General features: G+C 46.0%; 1 protein-coding gene across 2 annotated transcripts in view; it reads left to right on the top strand.

Annotated features, from left to right (window-relative positions):
• Nucleotides 1-8,369: 8,369 nt before the first annotated feature.
• The window catches only part of SETD7 (SET domain containing 7, histone lysine methyltransferase), a 44,097-nt gene continuing 28,796 nt past the window's right edge, over nt 8,370-23,670 (top strand). Inside the window, exons 1-2 of one of the 2 annotated variants that reach the window (XM_073655822.1) lie at nt 8,370-8,523; nt 22,237-22,366. In XM_073655822.1, the coding sequence (XP_073511923.1) occupies nt 8,494-8,523; nt 22,237-22,366 (160 nt within the window). In that variant the 5' untranslated portion in view covers nt 8,370-8,493. The remainder of the gene's footprint in view (nt 8,524-22,236; nt 22,367-23,670) is intronic. The other variant, XM_073655814.1, reaches the window with a different exon arrangement.

The following is a 23,670-nucleotide window of genomic DNA, read 5'->3' as shown; positions in this document are numbered from 1 at the left end:
GTGGTCTGAGTTTCTGCCACTTGCCGAATTTGCTCTGAACAATCATACATCTTCTTCTGCTGGTTGTTCGCCTTTTTTTTGTTGTTCTGGGAGACATCCGTCGTTTGGGTCGTTCTCCAAGTTGGGATCTGCCGTGCCTGAGGAGGAGAATTTTTCCGGTGATTTGGAAAGAGTTTGGACGGATGTGCGTGGTAATCTTCAGGAGGCCAACAGAAAATCTAAAGACTACTTTGATAGGAAACGACAGGAGGTTTTGTTCGCTGTTGGTGACATGGTTTGGTTGTCCTCTAGGAATCTGCGGTTGAGGATTCCTTCTAAGAAATTGGGTCCCAAGTTTGTGGGGCCCTTTAAGGTGCTTCAGGTTGTCAACCAATCTGCTGTTAGGTTGGAGGTTCCTACCTCCTGGAGAATTAATCCGGTCTTTCATGTCTCTCTGTTAAAAAAAGCTGTTGTGTCGGATGGTGACGCCTCTGCCTCTGTTCCTCCGGTGGTGGAGGACGGGGAATATGAAATTTCTCGCATCCTTGACTCTAGACGGTATAGAGGTAGTTTGCAGTATCTTGTGGCCTGGAAAGGTTTCGGACCCGAGGATAACTCTTGGGTGAGGTCAGATGATGTTTCCGCGTCCAGACTTATCAGAGCGTTTCACAGGAGATTTCCTGATAAGCCTGGTCCTAGGGGATCCGGAGGATCCTCTTAGAAGGGGGGGTACTGTTAGAACCTTGCTGTTAGGTTTTTTTTCCTTTGCTGGTCACATGACCTTGTTGGCCTATTTAATCCTGCTCCGCCCTTCTGGCTTTGCTGGACTTCATTGTATATCTACTTTCTAGCTAGCCTGTGCTCTGTATCTATCTCTGTTAGTTTGCTTGGTCTACGGACCTCTATGTTCTATCTATTTTGTTTGTTCGTCTGTCTGCTACTATTTCTGTTAGGAGGTGTCCCATATTCCTTCCAGTCCTTAGTACTTGTAGGGATTCCCTCCCCACATCTATAGGTCTTCGTACAGACTAGATTAGGACTTTAGCAGGTCTGATCGCAGGATCAGGTTCCCTGTTACATCGTAGGGATTCAGCTGAGTCCTATAGTAGGGACAGATCTCCTCTCTTTCCTTAGCTTTGGTAGCAGAACATAACAGCTGCACCATCCATCCACCGGCCTCAGCGGACTGTCCTGCAGCGGCAGCTCCATAGCTGCATTCAACGGGTGGCGTAGTCGTCCTGCATCTACCGCTGTTACATCGCCGCTCAGTTTGACTCCCTGGGCACGGACCGGGTCACCGCCACGAGACTACAACCCTCAAGAGATCCGGCTCCGGGTAAGCTCCCGCGTGCGCAACGCAGCGCGACACAGGCCCAGGGGCGCGTCAACTTTTGGCGTAGTCGGCAGGATTTCGTGCCCGCAACCACCGGGTACTGCGTGCCTGAAAGAGACTGTGAAAACTTACCCGTGGTGAAGATTCCCGCCATCTGTGAAGATTCCCGCCATCCGAGGAGTTTTCCCGCCATCCGGCGCCATCTTCTGCCTTCTTCCCGCCATCCGAGGAGTTTTCCCGCCATCCGGCGCCATCTTGGAGACGCCGCGCGGGAAGAAGAGGGGCGTGGACTCCGAAAGCGCGCGAGAACTGAAGCCCCGCCTCACGTCCGGACGTTGCGTAAGGTCCTGGAAGGAGCCCAGCAGACGCCGACGTCACAGGAGCGCGACGCCAGGTCCTCTACCCCGACGATTGACTGCGGAGCCGCGGCCTACGGAAGAGGATCTTCGGAAGGTAGGCCACGGTCCACTAGGGGGGAGGAGGACACCAGGAACGGACAGCAAGATGGCGGACCGGCAGCAGACTAAGCTGCCCAGCATCGGCAGTGCCCCAGTCGTCGCCGGCCCCGACCAGCGCCGGGAGAAGAAAAGTGACGCAGGAGCGGTCGCGGGAGCAGGTAAGAGGAGTCTCCCTGTCCCGGACGCTGCCAGCGTCAGCCTGCTCCCGGGCCCCCTGGTGGAGCCGCCGATTCCGGGCGCTGCAGACACCGACCTGCTCCAGCCCCCGCAACAAGCCCTGCGGCCAAGGCCTCCAGCCCTGGGCACTACCACCACCAGCCCGCGCCCAGGCCCAAAGTTGCACCCTCTGACCCCGGGCGTCATCAACGGCGACCCTCTCCACGCCTGGTCGCAAGGCCTGAACTCCCCAGGTGCAAAAGGACTGTACGCCCTCCACGTTCACCGGCTAACCAAGGAGGAGCTGCAGTACTACCAATACGAGGAAAGCCAAGAGGACCCGGACGGGTCTGAAGACTACCATCAGGAGGAGACAAAGAGAGGACACCGCTACTGAAGGGAAGTAGCATAAATAAAGAGCTGTACATAGTTACCCGTCAGGGTATGAGAACTTGCTGAAACTGTTAAATGATTGAAGTGTGGTCCCCGTTGGGACAAGTGTGAACTGTTATCCGTGTGTCCCTATCCCTTACCAGGCTGAGGACTGTGAGCAGCCATTCCCTATCCCTTACCAGGCTGAGGACTGTGAACAGCCATCCCTCATCCCCACTGGCCGAGGACTGAGAGCGGCCATACCCTGTAAATAATAATGTGTTTCTAGTTATTTATAGGTGTCAGTTTGGATTATCCGGAATCCTTTGTACATAGTTGGAGCATAACCCAGGATGGACTAAAGACTGTTAAGGACTTGGGGCAGGACAAACCCCTACCTGGTTACGTCTCCCTGTTTTGGTGAAATGGACACCTTGTTTTTCCTCAAAGACTGCACCCGGTTGCGGACACGCCGTGACCATCGTTATGTGTCTCTTTATTATAATGTTTTGGTTGTACTCTGTTATGTTTACAAAAATATGTTTAGTCCCGGAGTACTAAATTTCACTAGGGGGGAATGTGGCACCCCAGGGGTCTGGTTTCCACAGTAATGTAATGTTATGTCTGAGAGCAGGTGGGAGGTCCTTTGGTCAGGGATCCTGTGCATGCCACACCTCCTGCCCAGTCTTGGGAGGGGAAGAACTTCCCCTATATAAACCTGGGGCTGAGGCAGGGTTAGGAGTTTCAGAGAGGAGAAGACAGGGAGCAGAGCTGCTCTATGGGCTCTGCTCCACAGGCAGGCCCTGTCCTGGGGCCTGAGCCTGGAGTAGAAGAAGAACAGAAGTAGAGACAGAGAAGCAGCATAGGAAGAAACAACAGGAGCTCTGTGGGAGCAGTGTTACAAAGAGTCAGGGGCTGGCAGCTGCAGAGCCCGCCCTGACTGAGAAGATTTCTTACCGGACCCGGAGTCCGAGGCTGTGGGGACTAACTCCTACCCAGCAGCAGAATCCGTCAGGCAGGGGATTTCAGGTCCTCTGGCCAAGAAGCCCGAAGGCACGGTCACACGCGTGGGACCAGCACCGCCATCGTGGAGCGGAAGCCATTAGAAGGCCCCGAGTCACCGGCCATACGGGTGAGCACCACACGGTACACTCAGGGACGTGGGCTACTTATATCCGCTTCTAGCAAGGTAGCCAGAAGAGTACAGTCAGTTTGGGAGGCCTACAACTCCGCCTGGCCAGGGGAGATCCCATCTGCTCAAGGACTGACCAGGCCCCGTTCACTAGCAAGTACTCCGGGAGGGTCTATCGTTGTTACCAGTAAAGACCCTGAATTACACCGCACCGTCTCTGAGTGGTTCCTGCTACCCCCATCATCCACATCTGCTGCCCTGAGGCCATACCCCTCCCGTTGGGGGTTATACCATCTACGCTGCACCATCCATCCACCGGCCTCAGCGGACTGTCCTGCAGCGGCAGCTCCATAGCTGCATTCAACGGGTGGCGTAGTCGTCCTGCATCTACCGCTGTTACATCGCCGCTCAGTTTGTCTCCCTGGGCACGGACCGGGTCACCGCCACGAGACTACAACCCTCAAGAGATCCGGCTCCGGGTAAGCTCCCGCGTGCGCAACGCAGCGCGACACAGGCCCAGGGGCGCGTCACAATTTCTCCTGTTACCCTTATGAAAATGCAAAATTGGAGGCAGAAAAACTTTTTTGTTGGAAAAATGTGAAAATTTTATTTTTACGTCTCAATGTTATAAACTTCTGTGAAGCACTTGGGGGTTCAGGGTGCTCACCACACATCTAGATAAGTTCACTGGGGGGTCTAGTTTCCAAAATGGTGTCACTTGTGGGGGGTTTCCACTGTTTAGGCACATCAGGGGCTCTCCAAACACAACATGGCATCCGCTAATTATTCAAGCAAATTTTACATTCAAAAAGTCAAATGTCAGTGGTTTTCCCCAACATATGGGGTATCAGCATGCTTCCCTTCCGAACCCTGCCGTGCGCACAGACAGTGGTTTTCTCCCACATATGGGGTATCAGCGTGTTCAGGAGGAATTGCACAACAAATTTTGGGGTTCATTTTTTAATGATACCCATGCGAAAATAAAAAAAATTTCCGCAATGATAATCCACAGCGGAAATTTCCGCAGCACGTGCACTGCACATGCGGATCATCATTGGGGACCATGGGGCACGTATTACCAAGCGTTTTTTAAACGTTTTCGCTGCGGAAATTCCGCGACAAAAACGCTTGAAAAACGCATAGTGGGCACGAAGCCTTAGTGTCTGCCCCCATGGATAATTATCTGTTCATGCATAAAATAAAAGATTGTAGCCAACAGCTTCCCACTTTTGCTGGGTCAAAAACGCAGCGTCTTACAGTTCCAGCAAAGTGAACGGGATTTATAGAAATTTCATGCCTCTGTGCTTCTTATCTCTCAGTGTAAACTGACTGAGGTGGGGGTTTCATATCCTCAACATGTCAGTTTCTCTTGAGGGTACACTGAGTTTTATCTGCAGATTTTTCTCATAGACTCGCATTAGATGTGGAAAATCCACATGTAAAAAATGCACTTGCATTTCTGCGGCAGAAACGCATCTAAATGCATGGAATCCGCACAAAAACATGAGCATGGCATACCAAAAACAGACAAAAATGCAGCGTTAAAAAAAACATGTAAAAAAACGCAAGTAACCTAATTTACTTAACGCGAACCTGTCACCATTTTTGACCGATATGAGATAAGACCGCAGGTTTCCCACCCCTGTTTTAAACAAAGCTGCTTTGTTTTTGATACTTCCTGGTATCTGGCTTTGACAAAACGTTATTGATACAGTCATGTGAGGATAACTAAAAATGCACGTGCATTTTTTACCTGTGGACTTTCTGGATCTAATGCAAGTCTATGGGAAAAGATTGCACATAAAACTCGGCCTACCCACAAGAGAAATTGACATGTTGTGCACCGCAGGTCAGTTTACGCTGAGTGAATAACAAGCACAGTGGGCATGAGATTTCTATAAGGCCACGTTCACACATTCAGTATTTGGTCAGTATTTTACCTCAGTATTTGTAATACAAATCCAGGAGTGGAACAATCAGAGGAAAAGTATAATAGAAACACGTCACCACTTCTGTATTTATCACCCACTCCTGGTTTTGGCTTACATATACTGATGTAAAATACTGACCAAATACTGAATGATTGTACATGGCCTTATGATGCTGCTTTTCTGACACAGTGAAAATACGCAGTCAAAAACTCATTGTGGGCCCATAGCCAGGATCCAGGATGTCTCCTCTATTTCTGGGATCCTCCTGGATGTGGCGGGAGAGTTGGCAATTATAGAGAGGTGTTAAAAGGAATTCCAGCATGAATTCGGTGACAGTGCATAATGTGCGGTGCCAAAAAAGCCAAAGAAAAGCAGAAAAAGGTGCAAGTTACTAAAAGCCTTAATGGAGTTAACTCCTTCATGACCAGTTACGTCAAAGGTCGTGTCCCTGTCTTTGACGCGGGTTCGCACGCCGAGCCCGCATTTTTCCCAGCAGATGATGACTGATTTAATCAGCCATCTTGTGCCTTTAACAGCCGCAGGTGGAGTCAATTTCTGAAAGCGGCATTTAACCCGCGCCGGCAGGGGGGTACGTCATTCCACTCGTCCATCAGCGCACCCATGACGTGATCGTGGGGCGCCAGTGTGTTGCCATGACAGTGCGGGGTCTACTGATGACCCCGGTGCCAGTCATTATGATACTCCTGTGAAAGCCAGCATTTAGCTATCGCTCATAGGAGATCATGATTTTCTCTATACATAGCAGTGCTCATGCATTCCTATTAGTGATGAGCGAGTGTGCTCGTTTAACCCTTTAATCGAGCACGCTTGGGTGCTTGCCGAGTATTTTTGGCATGCTCGGCATCTATGTTTGATCCGCAGCAGCTGTATGTGTCACAGCTGTTAGAGAGCTGCGACACATGCATGGATTGCCTAACAAAACATGCAATCCCTGCATGTGTCGCAGCTGTCTAACATCAGTGACACATGCAGCCACGGCGGATCAAACATAGATGCCGAACACGCCGAAAATACTCGGCAAGCACCCAAGCGTGCTCGTTTAAAGGGTTAAATGAGCACGCTCGCTGATCACTAATTGCTATGTATAGTACAAGCTATCGAACAATCGCAGCTTCAAGTAATCTAAGGGGACTAACATACAGCAAAAAATTAAAAAATATGAAAACAAAACAAAAAGTTAAAATTTTGCCCCATGAAAAATAAAGCAATAAAAAAAATAGTCATATATCGCTGTGTTCATAAAAGTTTGCTCTATCAAAATATGAAATTAATTAATCCCATTGGTAAACAGCATAACAAGTTAAAAAAAAAATCGAAACTGCAGAATTATGTTTTTTTGGTCAATGCAACATTCAATAAAATTCAATAAGAGGCGATCAAAACAATGTATCTACCCCAAAATTGCATCAGCAAAAAATGTCAGCTCAGGGCGCAAAAAATATGCCCTCACACAGCCCCTATTCTGAAAATTAAAAGCGTTACAGTCTAGGAAAATGGCAACAAAAGCAAAATGTGTTTTGTTTTGTTTTTTATAAATTTCCAAATCCCCCCCCCCCCCACTTAAATAAAGGAAAAACTATGCATGTTTGTTATCTCCTCAATCGTACTGGCCTGGAGAATCATATTTATAAAATTGTACTTTTTTTGCAATTTCATCACACTTGGAATTTTGTTCCCGCGTTCCAGTGCATCACATGATAAAATTAATGGTGTCATTCAAAAGTACAACTCGTCCCTCAAAAAACAAGCCCTCTTACGGCTGTGAGGACGGAAAAATAAAAATGTTATGGCTCTTGGAACAAGAGGAGGAAAAAACGATAATGAAAAATCTCCTGCTTATAGACGGGTTAATGGAGTTGTGCAGTGGGGTCCATGAATAGCCCACCATGAGAATGCTGGAATAAGCTGAAGACAGAGACCTGTAGTTTAAATGCACCAGGAGAGGTGTTGCATAGTGAGGCTATGTTCACACGTGGCATTTTTGGTGTGGGCGATGTCACTTGTTTGGATGATGGCACTGGTTAGGGTGATGTCACTGGTGTGGGTGATGCCATTGGTGTGGGTGATGTCACTGGTCTGGGTGATGTCACTGGTTTGGGTGATGGAACTGGTCTTTGTGATGTCACTTGTTTGGGTGATGCCACTGATCTGGGTGATGTTGCTGGTGTTTGTTATTTCCCTGGTGTGGGTTGTGTGTCTGGTGTGGGTGATGTCACTGGTGTGGATGATGTCACTTGTTTGGATGATGGCACTGGTTAGGGTGATGACACTGGTCGGGGTGATGTCACTGGTGTGGGTTATGTCACTGGTGTGGATGATGTCACTTGTTTGGATGATGGCACTGTTTAGGGTGATGACACTGGTCTGGGTGATGTCACTGGTGTGGGTTATGTCACTGGTTTGGGTGATGCCACTGGTGTGGGTGATGTCACTGATCTGGGTGATATCACTGGTGTGGGTGATGTCTCTGGTGTGGGTGATGTCTCTGGCGTGGGTGATGTCTCTGGTGTGGATGCTGTCTCTGGTCTGGGTGGTGTGTCTGGTGTGGGTGATGTCTCTGGTGTGGGTGATGTCTCTGGTGTGGGTGATGCCATTGGTGTGAGTGATGTCACTGGTTTGGGTGCTGTCTCTGGTGTGGGTGATGTCTCTGGTGTGGGTGATGTCTCTGGTGTGGGTGATGCCATTGGTGTGAGTGATGTCACTGGTTTGGGTGCTGTCTCTGGTCTGGGTGATATCACTGGTGTGGGTGATATCACTGGTGTGGGTGATGTCTCTGGTGTGGGTGATGTCTCTGGTGTGGATGCTGTCTCTGGTCTGGGTGGTGTGTCTGGTGTGGGTGATGTCTCTGGTGTTGGTGATTTCTCTGGTGTGGGTGATGCCACTTGCTGCTTATGAGAAGGCAGCGATCTCTCTTACAGATGATCAAATCAGACATAACACTGTAGGGCGCAGCTCTACTACTAAGAGGTGCGGTGCACGCTGTGTCCATAGGTGGCGCTGCTGGCCGAGCTCACGCGTTCTCCAGCATCGTGGAGGGAGGGGGCGCCCGAGAGTCGCACGCACGCTGAATAACTTGGTGTCTGTCAATCGCAGAGGAAGCCATGGACAGCGATGATGAGAACGTGGAGGAGACCGTGGAAGGTGGGTGCTTTGTGTTGGGTTTTGCTGCCCGGGCAGATTGCAGCGCAGATCTGGGTCTGACATGTAGACAATAACGTGCAGCTAAAATAGGGTCTCCCCAAAAGGAAGTGGCGGAGGCTGGAGAGGGGGAGGAGGATGGCGTGGACGAAGTAACACAGCACGATGTGATGCAACTTCATCTGCCGCTCATACACGGCTGAGATGAGATCCTTCATGCGTCTATATGCCGTTTCTCCACCGCCGATCCAGCCCATAGAAGGGAAGCGGGCAGACAGCAGGGCAGGGGCGAGCGTGCGACCAGGCAGGGCTGCTGCCGGCAGGGGCGAGCGTGCGACCAGGCAGGGCTGCCGCCGGCAGGGGCGAGCGTGCGACCAGGCAGGGCTGCCGCCGCCCGCCGGGGCCACGGCAAGTTCCTATAGCAGGGATCTACGTCCTATAGATAGATAGATCCAATGCTGAGCAATCACCGACCCGGGCCCCGGCCTAGGAATGCAGGGTGTACACCCGATCACACAGCCCTCTCCCCAGGCAGGGACACCTCAGACAATGTGTCACACAAACCAGTAACTTCATAGCTCTGATACTTGTGTGTGACAAGGGCAGCGCTATAATGTGCAGAAGATGTCATCTATAACCCCACCACTGAGGTCCTACTGACCACTGGACTCAAGAGAGGATTACTACTTTCCTAAAATGAATAGCTAAATAGTAACCTGCTGATCCAGAGGATAGTTCATTCATTTACATAGAATGTTTTATTGATGTTGCAATTTGCTTTGTTGTTAAAGTGTTATCAGACTTCCCAAAAAATAGAAAAATCTGTAAATTCCATAAACCAACTCATCTGATGCCCCAGGTGCCCCTTGTCTTTGTGTACAAACCACCAGCATGGGACCACTGGTGGCGCTGGATCATGTGCCCCCTTTAGTCAAAGACTGGGAGGACAGTGTTCTTTGTTTAAGGCCACGTTCACACGTTCAGTATTTTACCTCAGGAGTGGGTGATAAATACAGAAGTGGTGATGTGTTTCTATTATACTTTTCCTCTGATTGTTCCTCACCTGGTTTTGACTTACAAATACTGAGGTAAATACTGAACATGTGAACATGGCCTTATATGTATGTTTTTAATTTTTTTTGCTGTTTTATAGGGTTTTTTTTCTAAGTTAGAAAACCCCTTTTAGGCTGTGTGCCCACGTAGCATTTTTCAAGCGTATATGCTGCGGAATTTCCACAGCGTAAACGCTTGAAAAACGCATGTATATCCGCACCCCATGGTCCCCAATGGGATTCCGCAACTTCTATGCACATGCTGCGGATTTTTCCGCAGCGTTTATGCCGCGTTCAAAAATCCACAGCATGTCATTTAATTTTGCGTTTCCGCAAGCGGAATTGCCTTTGTCCAATGCATAAAAAACGCAAGGCAATTCCGCATGTGGAAAACGCGTGATAAACGCGCGAAAAAAGCGCGATAAACGCGTGCGGAATTCCGCATGCGTTTTTCCGGGAGAGGACTTGCATTTATGCAGCAGAAATTTTCTGCTTCATAAATGCAACGTGGGCACATAGCCTTAAGATACATTTTTTTTGTTATAGAGATGAAGGCCAGTAGTGAGGTAGTTTAAGTACCACCATCTGCACACCCCTTCTTTGTGAAAAGTACTGTTTTTTAGGTATTTTTTTATACATCACTGACTGCATCGTATTTGTTATTGCACCCCACAATTATTACTAATAAAATACGACTGAAACTGGGGATGGGACAACTCCATCCTAAGTATCATGTTAGAATTGCATTGATGGATTGGATAATCACATTCTTTCTTTTGTTACGTTGTAGGATAAGACTGTGTTCACACTTGTTGTGTTTTGCTGCAGATTTTTATGGAAATTTTCAGCTGCGTTTTGCAGTAGCGGCAAAGTGTATGAGAAACCAGAATTCTCTGTTCACACATTTTGTGGGTTTTTTTGCTACTTATTTTGTGACTTGGTTGTGATTTTGGAAAATAGAGCGTGTCACTTCTTTCAGCGTATTTTCACCCATAGGAAGTAATGGGTGGTCCAAAAACCGTACCAAAACCTGCATTTTTAACACAGCTGTTTTTCTGCAGAGAAAGGTAGCAGCAGAAAGAAAACACAACGTGTGTGAACATAGCCTAAGTGTGCAGTAGGACTGTTGGAGAATTACAGATATAAACTATAAGGAGAATTTCCCATCTGACACTTGCTGGGTTCTGTCCATAAATAGCAAAGCTTTGTTTCAGCCCCGGAGTTGTCATGAACAGGCAATATCTAGCGCCGGACCGCAGACACATAGGACAGTGGTGTAATTGTAGCAAGGGGCACAGGTGAAGTCCAGCTGCTTTCAGGGCTCTGTCAATAAAGTATCTACATAAACTGCTGAACTACACTACAGTCTTCCTTAAAAATAACAAGGTCCGCACCTAAGGATCTTTGTCCTGGAGGGTTCCTACATCAAATGAGATGACTTCTGATCCTGTTGCTTGTGCTGTATGTGTATGCACAGCGCCAGCGGGGTGAGTAACCTCACGTGAGTAATCTGTGCTTACCCTGAATCGCTAATCTTAGATATCGGGCTGCATATTTATTTATCAATATTTACCTAGGAAAGCTCCTGTATAGTTCCTGGATATCAGGTAAGCGCAGTAGTTCTAATGAGAAACGACCAGTTGAAAATATTCCTCACGGAAGACAAATGGTTGACAGTACTGCAAAGGTTCTCTAAGGGCTTGTTCACACATGGAAAAAATGCAACGTTTTAGGCTGTGTGCCCACGTAGCGTTTTTCAAGCGTATATGCTGCGGAATTTCCGCAGCGTAAACGCTTGAAAAACGCATGTAGATCCGCACCCCATGGTCCCCAATGGCATTCCGCAATGTCAATGCCCATGCTGCGGATTTTTCCGCAGCGTATATGCTGCAGTCAAAAATCCGCAGCATGTTCATTAATTTTGCGGAAGCGCCGCGGAATCAATGTGCGGATGGTACCCAAGTCTGGAGGAGAGGAGACTCTCCTCCAGACCTGGGTACCAAAGAACCTGTAAAAAAAAGAATAAAATAAAGTTTATACTTATCTTCTGATGTTTTCCCTCCGTCGCGCTGTTGTCTGAAGGACCTGCCACGTCATTGAGTCATGTGACCCACCACATGACTCAATGACGTCACCGCAGGTCCTGCACACAACAGCGTGAGCCGCTCAAGACTCCGGACGGGGCAGAGAATGCATCAGAAGGTGAGTATAAAGTTTATTTTTTTATTTTTTACCATTCTGAACAAGTTGTCAAGCACTTTTCCAAGTGATGCTTGGAGAAGTGCTTGATAACCCGCATGCGGAAATGCATGCAAAGACGCCTCACAAACGCTTCTACCTGGCGGGAAAACCGCATGTAATATCCGCATGTGATTTTCCCGCCAGGGAGAAGCGTAAAAAATATGCTTCAGGTCCGCAACGTGGGCACATAGCCTTACAGTGCCAGAATAGTGAATGAAATTCCTTCAATCTCATTCAAATGCCGCTTATTTTTTTCCATGTACATCTGAACCATGCACATAGACTACCAGCTTCTGTCCAGAGTGAGAAGTAACATTTTTACTTTAGGTAAAAGTTCTTATTTGGCCACTATGGGAATCACTAGACACCGTTACACTTTCTCTTTTCTGTAATTGGGTCTCATGTCAGCATACATGTCACTGCTTTATATACTGGTTTAGTCTGTAAGGCTGGGTGCTTTCACATTGCGTTTAGTTACACGCTCGGTGGCCCTGTTGGGGCTTACGTCCAAACACCCCCGCAAAACAGGAGATGTAAGGCCAATAACATGATACTCTATTGGGGCAGAACAATTATATTAAGGCCCCGGCCCCACTAAAGGCCCCGTCACACTAAGCGATGCAGCAGCGATCCTGACAATGATACGACCTGTCAGGGATCGTTGCTGCGTCGCTAATACATCGCTGGTGAGCTGTCAAACAGGCAGGCTCACCAGCGATCAGGGGAGCAGCGACATCGTGGAAAGAATCGTTCCACGATGTCCTACTCCTGGTTGCCAGCCTGCTGCTGAAGCAGGAGCAGGCTCGTAACCATGATAAACATCGGGTTACTAAGTGCGCGTGTGCCCCTAGTAACCCGATGTTTACCATGGATACCACTCTGCTACGGTGTGCGGGAGGTTACCGTTCACCTTAGCAGAGCTGTATCCATGATAAACATCGGGTTACTAGGGGCACACGCGCACTTAGTAACCCGATGTTTATCATGGATACGACTCTGCTACCGTGAGCGGTAACCTCCGGTGCACCGTAGCAGAGTGGTATCCATGGTAAACAGTGGGTTACTAAGTGCGCGTGTGCCCCTAGTAACCCGATGTTTACCATGGATACCAGCCTGATCGTTGGTCCCGCTGGTCACACACAGCGATGTGTGCTGGCCAGCGGGAGGCCAACGACCAAAAAATGGTCCAGAACACTTTGCAGCGATCAGCGACCTCACAGCAGGGGCCTGATCGCTGCAAAGTGTCACACATAGCGACATCGCTGGTGAGGTCGCTGTTGCGTCACCAAAACCGTGACACAGCAGCGATCTCGCTAGCGATATCGCTATATGAGACGGGGCCTTAACAGTATTCAGTCAGTATTTTTTTTCAGGAGTTGGTGATAAATGCAGATTAGGTGACTTGTTTCTATTATACCTTTTCTCTTATTGTTTCTCACCTGGTTTTGGTTCCCACGCCTGAGAAAAAATACTGACCGAATACTGCCCGAATACTGATAGTTGGACCCTGGCCTTAATGCTCATTCTGCGTGCAGAGAACGCTAATCTGCCTCCTAAACAGGCTGGTTGTTTGACATCCTGTATCGGCCCGTGTAAAAGAATCAGGTTATGGATCTTTAGGCTATTAGCACTCCTTACTAAACAAAGTGTTCAAACAATATTGACAAAGTTGCAAAAGATAATTCTTTCTTATCAATAATTTGCCAAACAACATAAACATATAACTCATTAAGACATGACTTAATAAAACAAAACCAATGAGGTGGGGAACAGGCAGAAACATGATAAATATGCATATAAGGGCACAATGCTCACAATACCAGAGGAAGTGACACAGCGAAACATAGGAGGGTGAACATGTTCTTAACATTGTCCATCCAGGTCAGAAAGATCACCGAGTTTTCGTATGGTCTCTCTTATTTACACCATTTGTTAGGGTATGTGCCCACGATGCAGAAATGAAGCAGAAAATTTCGGCAGCGTTTCTGCGTGTAAAAACGCTTGCGGATTTTGCACGCGTTTTTGCAGCGTTTTTACATGCTTATTTGACTTGCGTTTTTTCAAATGCATTGAGACCTCAAATCCGCATGCAGAAACGCACAAATAATGGACATGCTGCGGATTTTTCCGCAAGAAAAATCCGCTGCGGAAAATTCGGCAGCTTGGGCACAGAACATGCAGATTTTCATTGGGGATCATGGGGCACGGATTACCAAGCGTTTTGCAAGCGTTTACGCTGCGGAAATTCCGCATCAAAAACGTTTGAAAAACGCATAGTGGGCACACAGCCTTATTCATAAGAAATTGGGGTAGTATTTTCCTTATGCTATTTATTAGCTCCATTAAGAGTAAACTTTATTCAATGTAATTATATCCCCATTCACTAGCTATTTCTACTTTCTGGGAATCCATAACTTTTCTTGCCCACAGTTTGTTAATATTGATGCCCATTTGATAGTTCATAGTGCATGTACCTGCATTTTATTATAATCTAGGAGACCATTTTTTATGTTATGAACTGAACTAGGTGGCTTCACTCAATTTGTGATATAGCATCGTGCCCTTATATGCATTTTTTATGTTTAGAACTGTTTACCTCCTCATTAGATTTTAATTAATGTCTTAATGTTATATTTTTGTGTGACAAATTATTAATGATAAATAGATTGTCTATTTTTTGTGGCTTTTGAACATGTTTGACATTGTTCTAGGTGTGTTCGTAAACCTTTCACTATTTTGTTATATAAGGTATTTTCTTCTAAAATCCTTATTTTACTTGCACACCATGTCAGAGCCTCCTTTGCTTGTTTCAGACAGAGCCCCTATGGAGCCATGGAGTATAAAGGACTTTTAAGGCGGACACAATATAGCATTTTATCGTGTTATTGTATCCACCATAAAAGACAAACACTGCCATAAAAAGGTCAAACTGAGTCTATTTGGCTCATTATATTTAATGGCTCCAACAGGGTCTCATCTGAATCCCATGTTGGGTGCTTCATGAAAGCCCCTGATGGAGATGGAAAAGAAGGCTTAACCATGGTGTGCAAATAGCCTAATACGCTTGTGTTCACTGTATGTTGTCTGCACGGCGGGTTAAATGACTTCTTGGACAAGGAACTCTGTTATTTAGATATCTGAACCGTATTCTTCCTATTGCTTATAGTTGAGTTCTGCTTCACAAAGAATATCTAAGAGGAATTGATCCTTCCAAAATGTTAACAGCAGGTTGTTAATAATGGCAAAAGTAAATAGAACTAATTTAAAAATGCAGCTCTGTTTAAAGTACATAAAGATATAAAAGAAAATCAAATTGTGAACTTGCCTCATATTTGTTTTTCAAATAGTTCTTGTGCCAATCCTGTTGTGAACCTTCAACATGGTACATCATGGAGGAATACGGCACATCCATAATTCTTAAAAACGTTGCTTTTCTATTGGTGATCCATAGAAAATGAACAAACAATTAAAATCCACGTGACCTGATCGCAGACTAGTGACTACTGCGATCATGTCAGGTGGATTTTGATTGTTAATTTTCTATGGATTACTAATAAAGAAGTAATATTTTTTAAGAATTATGGATGATCCATATCCCTTTAATTTTCCATGATATTAAAATACATACTCTGTCTGATAAATGTCAAGAGGTAGAGGGGGGGAAATGGTGACATCTAATCTGTCACTTAATGACTTGGGACTGTGGGCGCTAACCAGGTCCCTAGAACTAGGGGCGCCCTAGTCTATCCCTGTCCCCCGGATTACTCCTGAAGGTGGAGATGCAGTGTTCTTGTGCCTTGCTATGCTCCTAAATCAACCCTAATCTGTCCCCTCCCCAACCGAGGGAGGTGGGAAGCTGCAGTGTATAGGAAGACTGACGGGGATAAATGAAAATAACAATCATACAAAATACACTCACCAAACAGAGTGGGGCACAGGAGTTAAAGGAAAGAGAAACCAAATAGGAGAGGATGAGGATGTGCACACAAACAAGCTCCAAGCAACAGTCTCCTGAACAAATCTCCAAACACCACCTCCAACCACAAACTACACCTCCAACTCCAAACTAGGCAGTAAGAACTAACACTGACAATTCCTAATTGCCAGAGGCGAGAATATATAGCAGAGGGGAGTGGCCAACACTGAACAGTTGAGACAATGGAGGTAGGAAAACTTCAGGAGCTTCAAATGATCAGATTAACCATGCACTGCTAGCAAGGGGAAAAAAAAACCTGCACTGTTTAATAAGATGGTGTTTATGTAACCAGACATAACAAACTTCTGGCCCCTCTGTCGCGGTATCCCTGTGACGTTATCGCACCCTTTGTCTGGATCATAACACATTGCCAAACGAAGGCAGGGATCTGACAACCTGGTGCCTGAATTTATGGACATTTATATACTGGTGGATATTTATGGGTACTTCTAGAGTAATTAGAAACTTAAAACGACTCCTTCAATCTTCAGGAGCACACCTCTACCCTGCCTCCCAGTTTCCAGCTTGCTGGGGGGTAGTGCATTCCTGAAGATTGACGGATGAGGTCAGCTGCATGGTTGAGCTGCTTTCCCAAAACTGTGTGCTCTGATGCTGCAAGGGGGAAGGTGGTTGCCTCTGCAGGATCGGGAGGGTACACTGACATTGACATCTTTATCCACTGGAAAAATATAAGCGTTCCCGGTCTCCTGTCACAGTCAGTAGCACTAGTTATTTTCTGCAGATGGAGATTATATGCTGGCATGCGATGAATCTAGCTATTGTGACCTTGTAGCATGTTCATTGTAATCCGACTGATGACTTGTAATAAATCTCTGCTTGTTAATGACTTTTAAGTAGTTTTTCATTAAAAAAAAAATCTTGGATGTGTAGACCCTTTAGAAATGTATGATTATAATCTATTAAATAAGCGCCCTGTTCTCTAGGGATGCTTACACTCTAGTACCTGTGTATAACCTCTCAGACAGGCTGCAGCCGTGACAATAATCTTCTTTACAGGTGGACAACCGGGATCTGCTACAATGCTGCGACAGCAGACAGACGAGAGAGATTAGGTCAGTGAGAGATGAAGGGCTTAGACGATAATATACTGCAGGGGACAGTGGATGAAATGTGTTGACTATGTTATCAGGATTTGGAAATACTGACTTTCAACAGTTTTTTTGGGGCATGCTTGCAAACTGGTGCCAGGTTGTTAAATGGTTGATTTATGAAGTATCCAACTAATATAACCTGTGCTTCAAATCCTCACTATTCTCACGAATTCTGCCTCCTGGTTACATCCAGACTGTTCAAGTGACCTTCAAAGACCTAATATCTTACTGTTCTTCGCACTGTTCTATTAGTTTTTGCCCCTATTAACAAGGTGTATGGCAACCTGTGCTGCTAGCTGATGAGGGGCTATGGACGCATTGTACATTTACATCAGGAGATTTTCCAGTGCCCATGCACACATGGTGTGGCTAATGCGCCAAGACCAGAGGTGAGCAGACCCTAGAATGTGTCAGCATGGATCTATGCTGTTAAAGGGAACCTGTCACCAACCCAAAAAAAGTTATTTACCTGCAGATATAATGGTATTCTACAGGTAATTGGAGTTTAAATCATGTCTGGCTGGCCTATTACTGGTAATGCTGCCAGAGGGAAATAACGTAAAGGGGTTTTCCAATGAACAAAAGTACATTTTACTCAATAGATCTTGGAATAATAAGTTCCACAATTGAATGTATTTAAATAAAATGTTCCTGTGCTGAGATAATGTTATAAATGTGTCCCTGCTGTGTACTGTGTAATGGCTGTGTCTGACCCAGCAGGAACATGGTCTGATCATACCACAGCTCCTGGGCAGGGGCGGAAGCAAAAGAGTATCCAGATATTACAGCATGAGATCGCAAATAATCTTTTGAGATAAAACATATTTTAAAAACAGGCAGGGAAATGCTTTACCTCACAAAAAGAATCAGCTGTGGCCCCCTGCTGTAATGTCTGTATATTATTTTGCGTCCTCCCCTGCCCAGGAGATGTGGTATGATCAGACCATGTCCCTGTACGGTCAGACACAGCCATTACACAGTACACAGCAGGGGCACATTTATAAGATTATCTCAGCACAGGAGCATTTTATTTAAATACATTAAATTGTGGAACTTATTATTATTCCAAGATCTACTGATTAAAATGTATTTTAGTTTGTGGGAAACCCCCTTCAAGTTATATTCTCCCTGCAGCAGGGTGACCCTTGAGTTATGACTGACACACACAATACTGTCAGGATGCATGATATAGCCCATATCTCCTTCAGTAGGTTCCATTCTTTATCTATCTATCTATCTATCTATCTATCTATCTAAGGGAGAGAATAGAACATACTGAAGATGGCGCAGGCTCTGCTCCTGAGCTCACACCGTGCAATATATATATAAATATATAGATTGCTAAGCTGGTTCCCAGTTGGAGCCAATCAGACTGATTAGCACATCAGTTTGCTTATAGCATGCATTTTAAATCACACCTGATAATGTATTTTCTATAGCGCATTCGATAGATTTTACTTAAAGGGCATGTCTAACTAGAAGATTAAGGAACTGCCACTGAATTGGCCGGGTATCATAGGACAAGGTGGGCATGTATACTTGTGTATAAATCTCTATGATTTTCAGATGGAGACTTAGAAATGTAGTGTATACAAATTGTGTTCATACTATGTACTATATATTAAGGCCATAGTAGTTTATTATTATTATTATTGCGCCATTTATTCCTTGGCGCTTTACATGTGAAAAAGGGGGTATACATAGCCAAAACATTTACATAATCTTAACAAAACGAGTCAGTGACTGGTACAGGAGGAGAGAGGACCCTACCCGCGAGGGCTCACAATCTACGAGGGATGGGTGAGGATACAGTAGGTGGGGGTAGAGGTAGTCATGTAGCAATGTGGTGGAGCGGTGGTTACTGCAGGTTGTAGGCTTGTTAGAAGAGGTAGGTCTTCAGGTTTCTTTTGAACGCTTCCACGGTAGGCAAGAGTCTGATGTGTTGGGGTAGAGAGTTCCAGAGTAGGGGGGATGCGCGGGAGAAATGTTGTATGCGATTGTGGGAAGAGGAAATAAGAGGGGAGTAGAGCAAGAAATCTTGTGAGGATCGGAGGTTGCGTGCAGGTAGGTACCGGGAGACTAGATCACAGATGTATGGGGGAGACAGGTTGTGGATGGCTTTGTATGCCAAGGTTAGGGTTTTGAACTGGAGTGTCTGGGCAATGGGGAGCCAGTGAAGGGATTGACAGAGGGGAGTAGCGGGGGGACAGGTTAGATTAGTCGAGCAGCAGAGTTTAGGATAGATTGAAGGGGCGCAAGAGTGTTGGAAGGGAGGCCACAGAGCAGGAGGTTGCAATAGTCGAGGCGGGACATGATGAGGGCATGCACTAGTGTTTTTGCAGAGTCTTTACTGAGGAATGCGCAGATGCGGGAGATATTTTTGAGTTGGAGTCGGCAGGAAGTGGAAAGGGCTTGGATATGTGGTTTGAAGGAGAGATCAGAGTCCAGGGTTACCCCGAGGCAGCGAGCTTGTGGGACTGGGGAGAGTGAACAGCCATTGACGTTGATGGATAGGTCAGATGGGGGGGGGGTGAATGAGAGGGTGGAAAGATGATGAATTCTGTTTTATTTATGCTAAGTTTTAGAAATCTAGCAGAGAAGGATGAGATAGCGGACAGACATTGTGGGATTTTGGTTAGAAGGGAGGAGATATCGGGTCCAGAGAGGTAGCTCTGTGTGTCATCAGCATAGAGGAGATACTGAAAGCTGTGAGACTCTATGAGCTGTCCCAGGACAAAGGTGTAGATGGAGAAGAGCAGAGGTCCTAGAACTGAACCTTCGGGGACACCGACAGATAGGGGACGAGATGAGGAGGTGGTGTGCAAGTGGGAGACGCGGAATGTCCTGTCTGTTAGGTATGAGGAGATCCAAGATAGGGCCAAGTCCGTGATGCCAAGAGATGAGGGAATGGTTGACTGTATCGAAGGCAGATGACAGGTCCAGGAGCAGGAGGATGGAGTAGTGTCCCTTGGATTTGTTGGTTAGTAGGTCGTTGGTGACTTTGGTCAGGGCAGTTTCAGTCAAGTGATGTGGTCGGAAGCCAGATTGTAAGCAGTCGAAGAGGGAACATGAGGAGAAATGGGACGACAGTTCATGGTGGACATGTTGTTCTAGTAGTTTTGAGGCATAGGGGAGAAGTGATATGGGGCAGTAGCTAGTCAGAGGATGGGTCAAGGGAGGGGTTTTTGAGGATGGGTGTGATTGAGGCATGTTTGAAACATGAGGGGAAGACACCAGTTGTTAGTGACAGGTTGAAGAGGTGGGTTAGGGTTGGGATGAAGACTGTGGGACGGGATTGGGTCAGGTTCGCAGGTGGTTAGGTGTGATTTGGAGAGTAAAGAGGAGACTTGACCTTCTGTAATGGTGGAGAAGTGGGGTTTGGAAGAGGAAGATTGAGTAGATATGAGGAGGGACTGTGGGGACTTTAGGCAAAAGCTTTGTATGATGGTGTCAATCTTCTGCTTAAAGAATGAGGCAAAGTCTTCGGCTGAGATGAGAGAAGAGGGAGGAGGCGCTGGGGGACGAAGGAGAGAATTTAAAGTGTTGAATAGCTGTTTAGGGTTGTGAGACAGGGAAGATATGAGAGATGAGAAGTATGTTTGTTTTGCTGCAGTGAGTGTGGACTTGAAAATAGTAAGGGATTGTTTGAATGCAGTGAAGTGTTCAATGGAGTGGGATCTTTTCCATCTACGCTCAGCAACCCTGGAGGCCCGTCGCAGTTCTTTAGTAAGGTGTAAGGCTGGTGTGCCAGGGTTGCCTGTTGATTGTTCGAGCTTTGGTATGTGCGAGAGGGGCGATCGAGTCGAGAGCTGCAGCTATTGTGGTGGTATATAAAGCAGCAGCAACATTTGCATCGTGTAAGGAATTTGTCTGTAAGAGGGAGGAGGGATTCAGAGAGTGAGTGTAGGTCAAGGTGTTTGAGGTTTCTGCGTGGGTGTGCAAGTTTGTGGAATGGGGATTGTCGACCTGGAAAGGAAAGGAGAGGGTAGAGAATGTGAGTAGGTTGTGGTCAGAGAGAAGGAGAGGAGAGTTAAAGAGGTTAGATAGGGAACAGAGGCGGGTGAAGATGTCTAGTGTGTGGCCTTCTTTGAGTGGTTGCGGAAGACCATTGAGCAAGGCCAAAGGAGGAAGTGAGGGATAGGAGCTTAGAGACAGATAAGTAGAAAGTGTCAATGGGGATGTTGAAGTCACCCATTATGATAGTGGGGATGTCAGTGGAAAGGAAGTGAAGCAGCCAGGTGGTGAAGTGGTCTAAGAAAGTGGTGGCTAGCCCTGGGGGTCTGTAAATGACGGCCAGTTGGAGGGGGAGTAGATGCGCACACAGTGCACCTCAAAAGAGGGGAGTGTAACGGAGGGCGGCAGTGGGATTTGGGTGAAGGCGCAGGTATCTGACAGGAGAAAACCTACGCCTCCAACATGTTTGCCGTTGGGGCAGGGGGGTGGGAAAGGTGGAGTCCACCATACGAAAGTGCGGCTGGGGAGACTGTGTCAGAGGGGGTGAGCCAGTTTTCGGTGATGGCGAGGAAGGAAAGTTTGTTAGTAATGAAAAGGTCGTGAATGTAGGGAAGTTTGTTGCAGACGGAGCGATAATTCCATAGAGCTCCTGTTAGTGCAACTGAGGAAGTGGGGATTAGTTGGATGGGTATGAGGTTAGAAAGGTTGCGAGAGTTTGTGGAAGGTCGTGAATAGGAGGTAGAAGTGACTGTGGGGATATGGCGAGGAGGACCAGGATTTGGAGAGATGTCACAGTGAGAAGGAGTAGAGAAAGCGTTAGCTGGTTGGAGTAGGAGAGAGCATGAGGTGACTGTGTTTGGAGATACAGGATTGAATGTTGAGGAATAATTCTGAGGAGGAGGTGATATGAATGGGTATTCTTATAAATACAGGGCTATACATCAATTTTAGGTTCAGTGTGGGTCTGGCCTCTGGGACACCACCAATTAGGAGAATAATGGGGTCATAACAATGATCAGCACTCTGTCCCCTTCTAAGTTTCCCCTGTATAGCACCTCTGGTTGTGCAGAGAACTGCAGCCAATGAAATTCACATGAATGGGTAAGTGCTGCAGTTTCTGCACAGCAGGTGGTGAGGCTTTCTCTGTACAGTGAAGAGTGGACCCAAACTGATCATAAATGATCACATATTGCTAGAATATGCTATGTGACTGGAAGTAACCCTTTAATATGTTGGTATCCCTACACATTAGAAAAGCAAAAGATGGCCACTTCAGCTGATCTCCTGGTGATCTGCAATGTTTCAGTGCGCATAACAATATGATTCTCTAATAAACCTAAGGGAGGCAAAAACCATTAGATCTTTTTTCTGTATGTTACAGGCCAACTGGATGATGACAGCTTGCCTCATGGATTCTGCACTGTTAGCTACAGCTCCACCGACCGCTTTGAGGGACATTTTGTACATGGGGAAAAAAATGGTCGTGGGAAATTCCTTTTCTTTGATGGAAGGTAATTTTTTTTTTTTTTTTTTTTTCAATCAATATTTTTACAAAACTAGAATTGCAGGGAAGACTCATGCCTTTATATTTTTTTAATGCATATTACAACTTGACTGGTGCATTGTATTTAATAACTGAGCCTCAATATATCAGAGCTCATTCCAGAATTTTAAGAGTTGATCTCATAGCATCCCCACTGATCAGCTGAGAAAAAGGGGCAACTGTTCCAAGTGAATGGGATTAATCTGTAGTACCAGGCACAGCCGCAGCCATATGTCCAGTGCTGTGCCTAGGTAAATAATGAAAGCGTTATGCAGGAAACTCCACTTTTTCTGTCTATCCAAATGATAAGCTAAAGGCTTTTCTCAAACTTTATTATGTTCACACTAGGCATTTTTTCCTGTGTTTTTTACACTGTCCATTTGTCTCTTTATGCATGCTGATAAAGTTCAGTTTAAAAAAAAAATTACCTATTCATCAGGTTTTGGCAGAAAAAAACGCAGCAAAATCTGATACCTGCGTTTTTTCAGTGTTTTTGTCATTGCCCATTACTTTCAATGGGTGAAAAACTGCTGAAAAACACTGAAAGAAGTGACCTACTGTATTGTGCAAAAAAACTATGCAAAGCACAAAATACTGATGACACAAAACCAATGTGTGTGCATGAGATTTCTGAAATCTCATAGACTTTCCTGGTACTGTAAAACGCAGCAGAAAATTTGCATGGAACAAAATGTTGAAAAACGCCTAGTGTGAACATAGCCTAAAAGTAAAAAAAAAAAAAAAAAAAAGTTTACATCATCTGTTACATTAAAGTGACCCTGACAGTTGATACTTCTGAATCTGTGAGCAGCATGTATGTATCAGGCACTGACTGTATGAACACAGCCAGGTGAGTTTGACTCTGAAATGCGCGGGTATGTGCTAGTACATCAATAGCCATGAAACTCCTCAAGCGGTTGCTTGTCTGAAGACTGAGCAGTTGTCTGGATCGCTGCCTGCACAGCTGAGTTTAGTAAAAAGCAAAGGAATGCCTCCATAATATTAAGACTGTGAAAATCAAATACATTGTAGCTTATTATAAACCTACACTGGAAAACTTGTGAAATGACAAGGCTCAAATTGTAATGTAGATGATCTGTATTCTGCCATAATCTTGTATTCATCAAGAAACATTGCAAACGGAAGAAAGCAGAACTGTCACATTCCTGAGTCGTCTCTGTTATCAGATTGTGTTTATTCTGCACCTCCAGTTATATAGGAGAACAATACCGCAGGACGTCACAGAATAACTATTTTACTATGGGACTTGAT

Source organism: Phyllobates terribilis, unplaced genomic scaffold (genome assembly GCF_046119375.1).
Source record: "Phyllobates terribilis strain yellow unplaced genomic scaffold, ASM4611937v1 Scaffold_1__5_contigs__length_1240528914, whole genome shotgun sequence".
NCBI classification, from domain to species: Eukaryota; Metazoa; Chordata; class Amphibia; order Anura; family Dendrobatidae; genus Phyllobates; species Phyllobates terribilis.
This window is presented reverse-complemented; position numbering and strand designations above follow the sequence as displayed.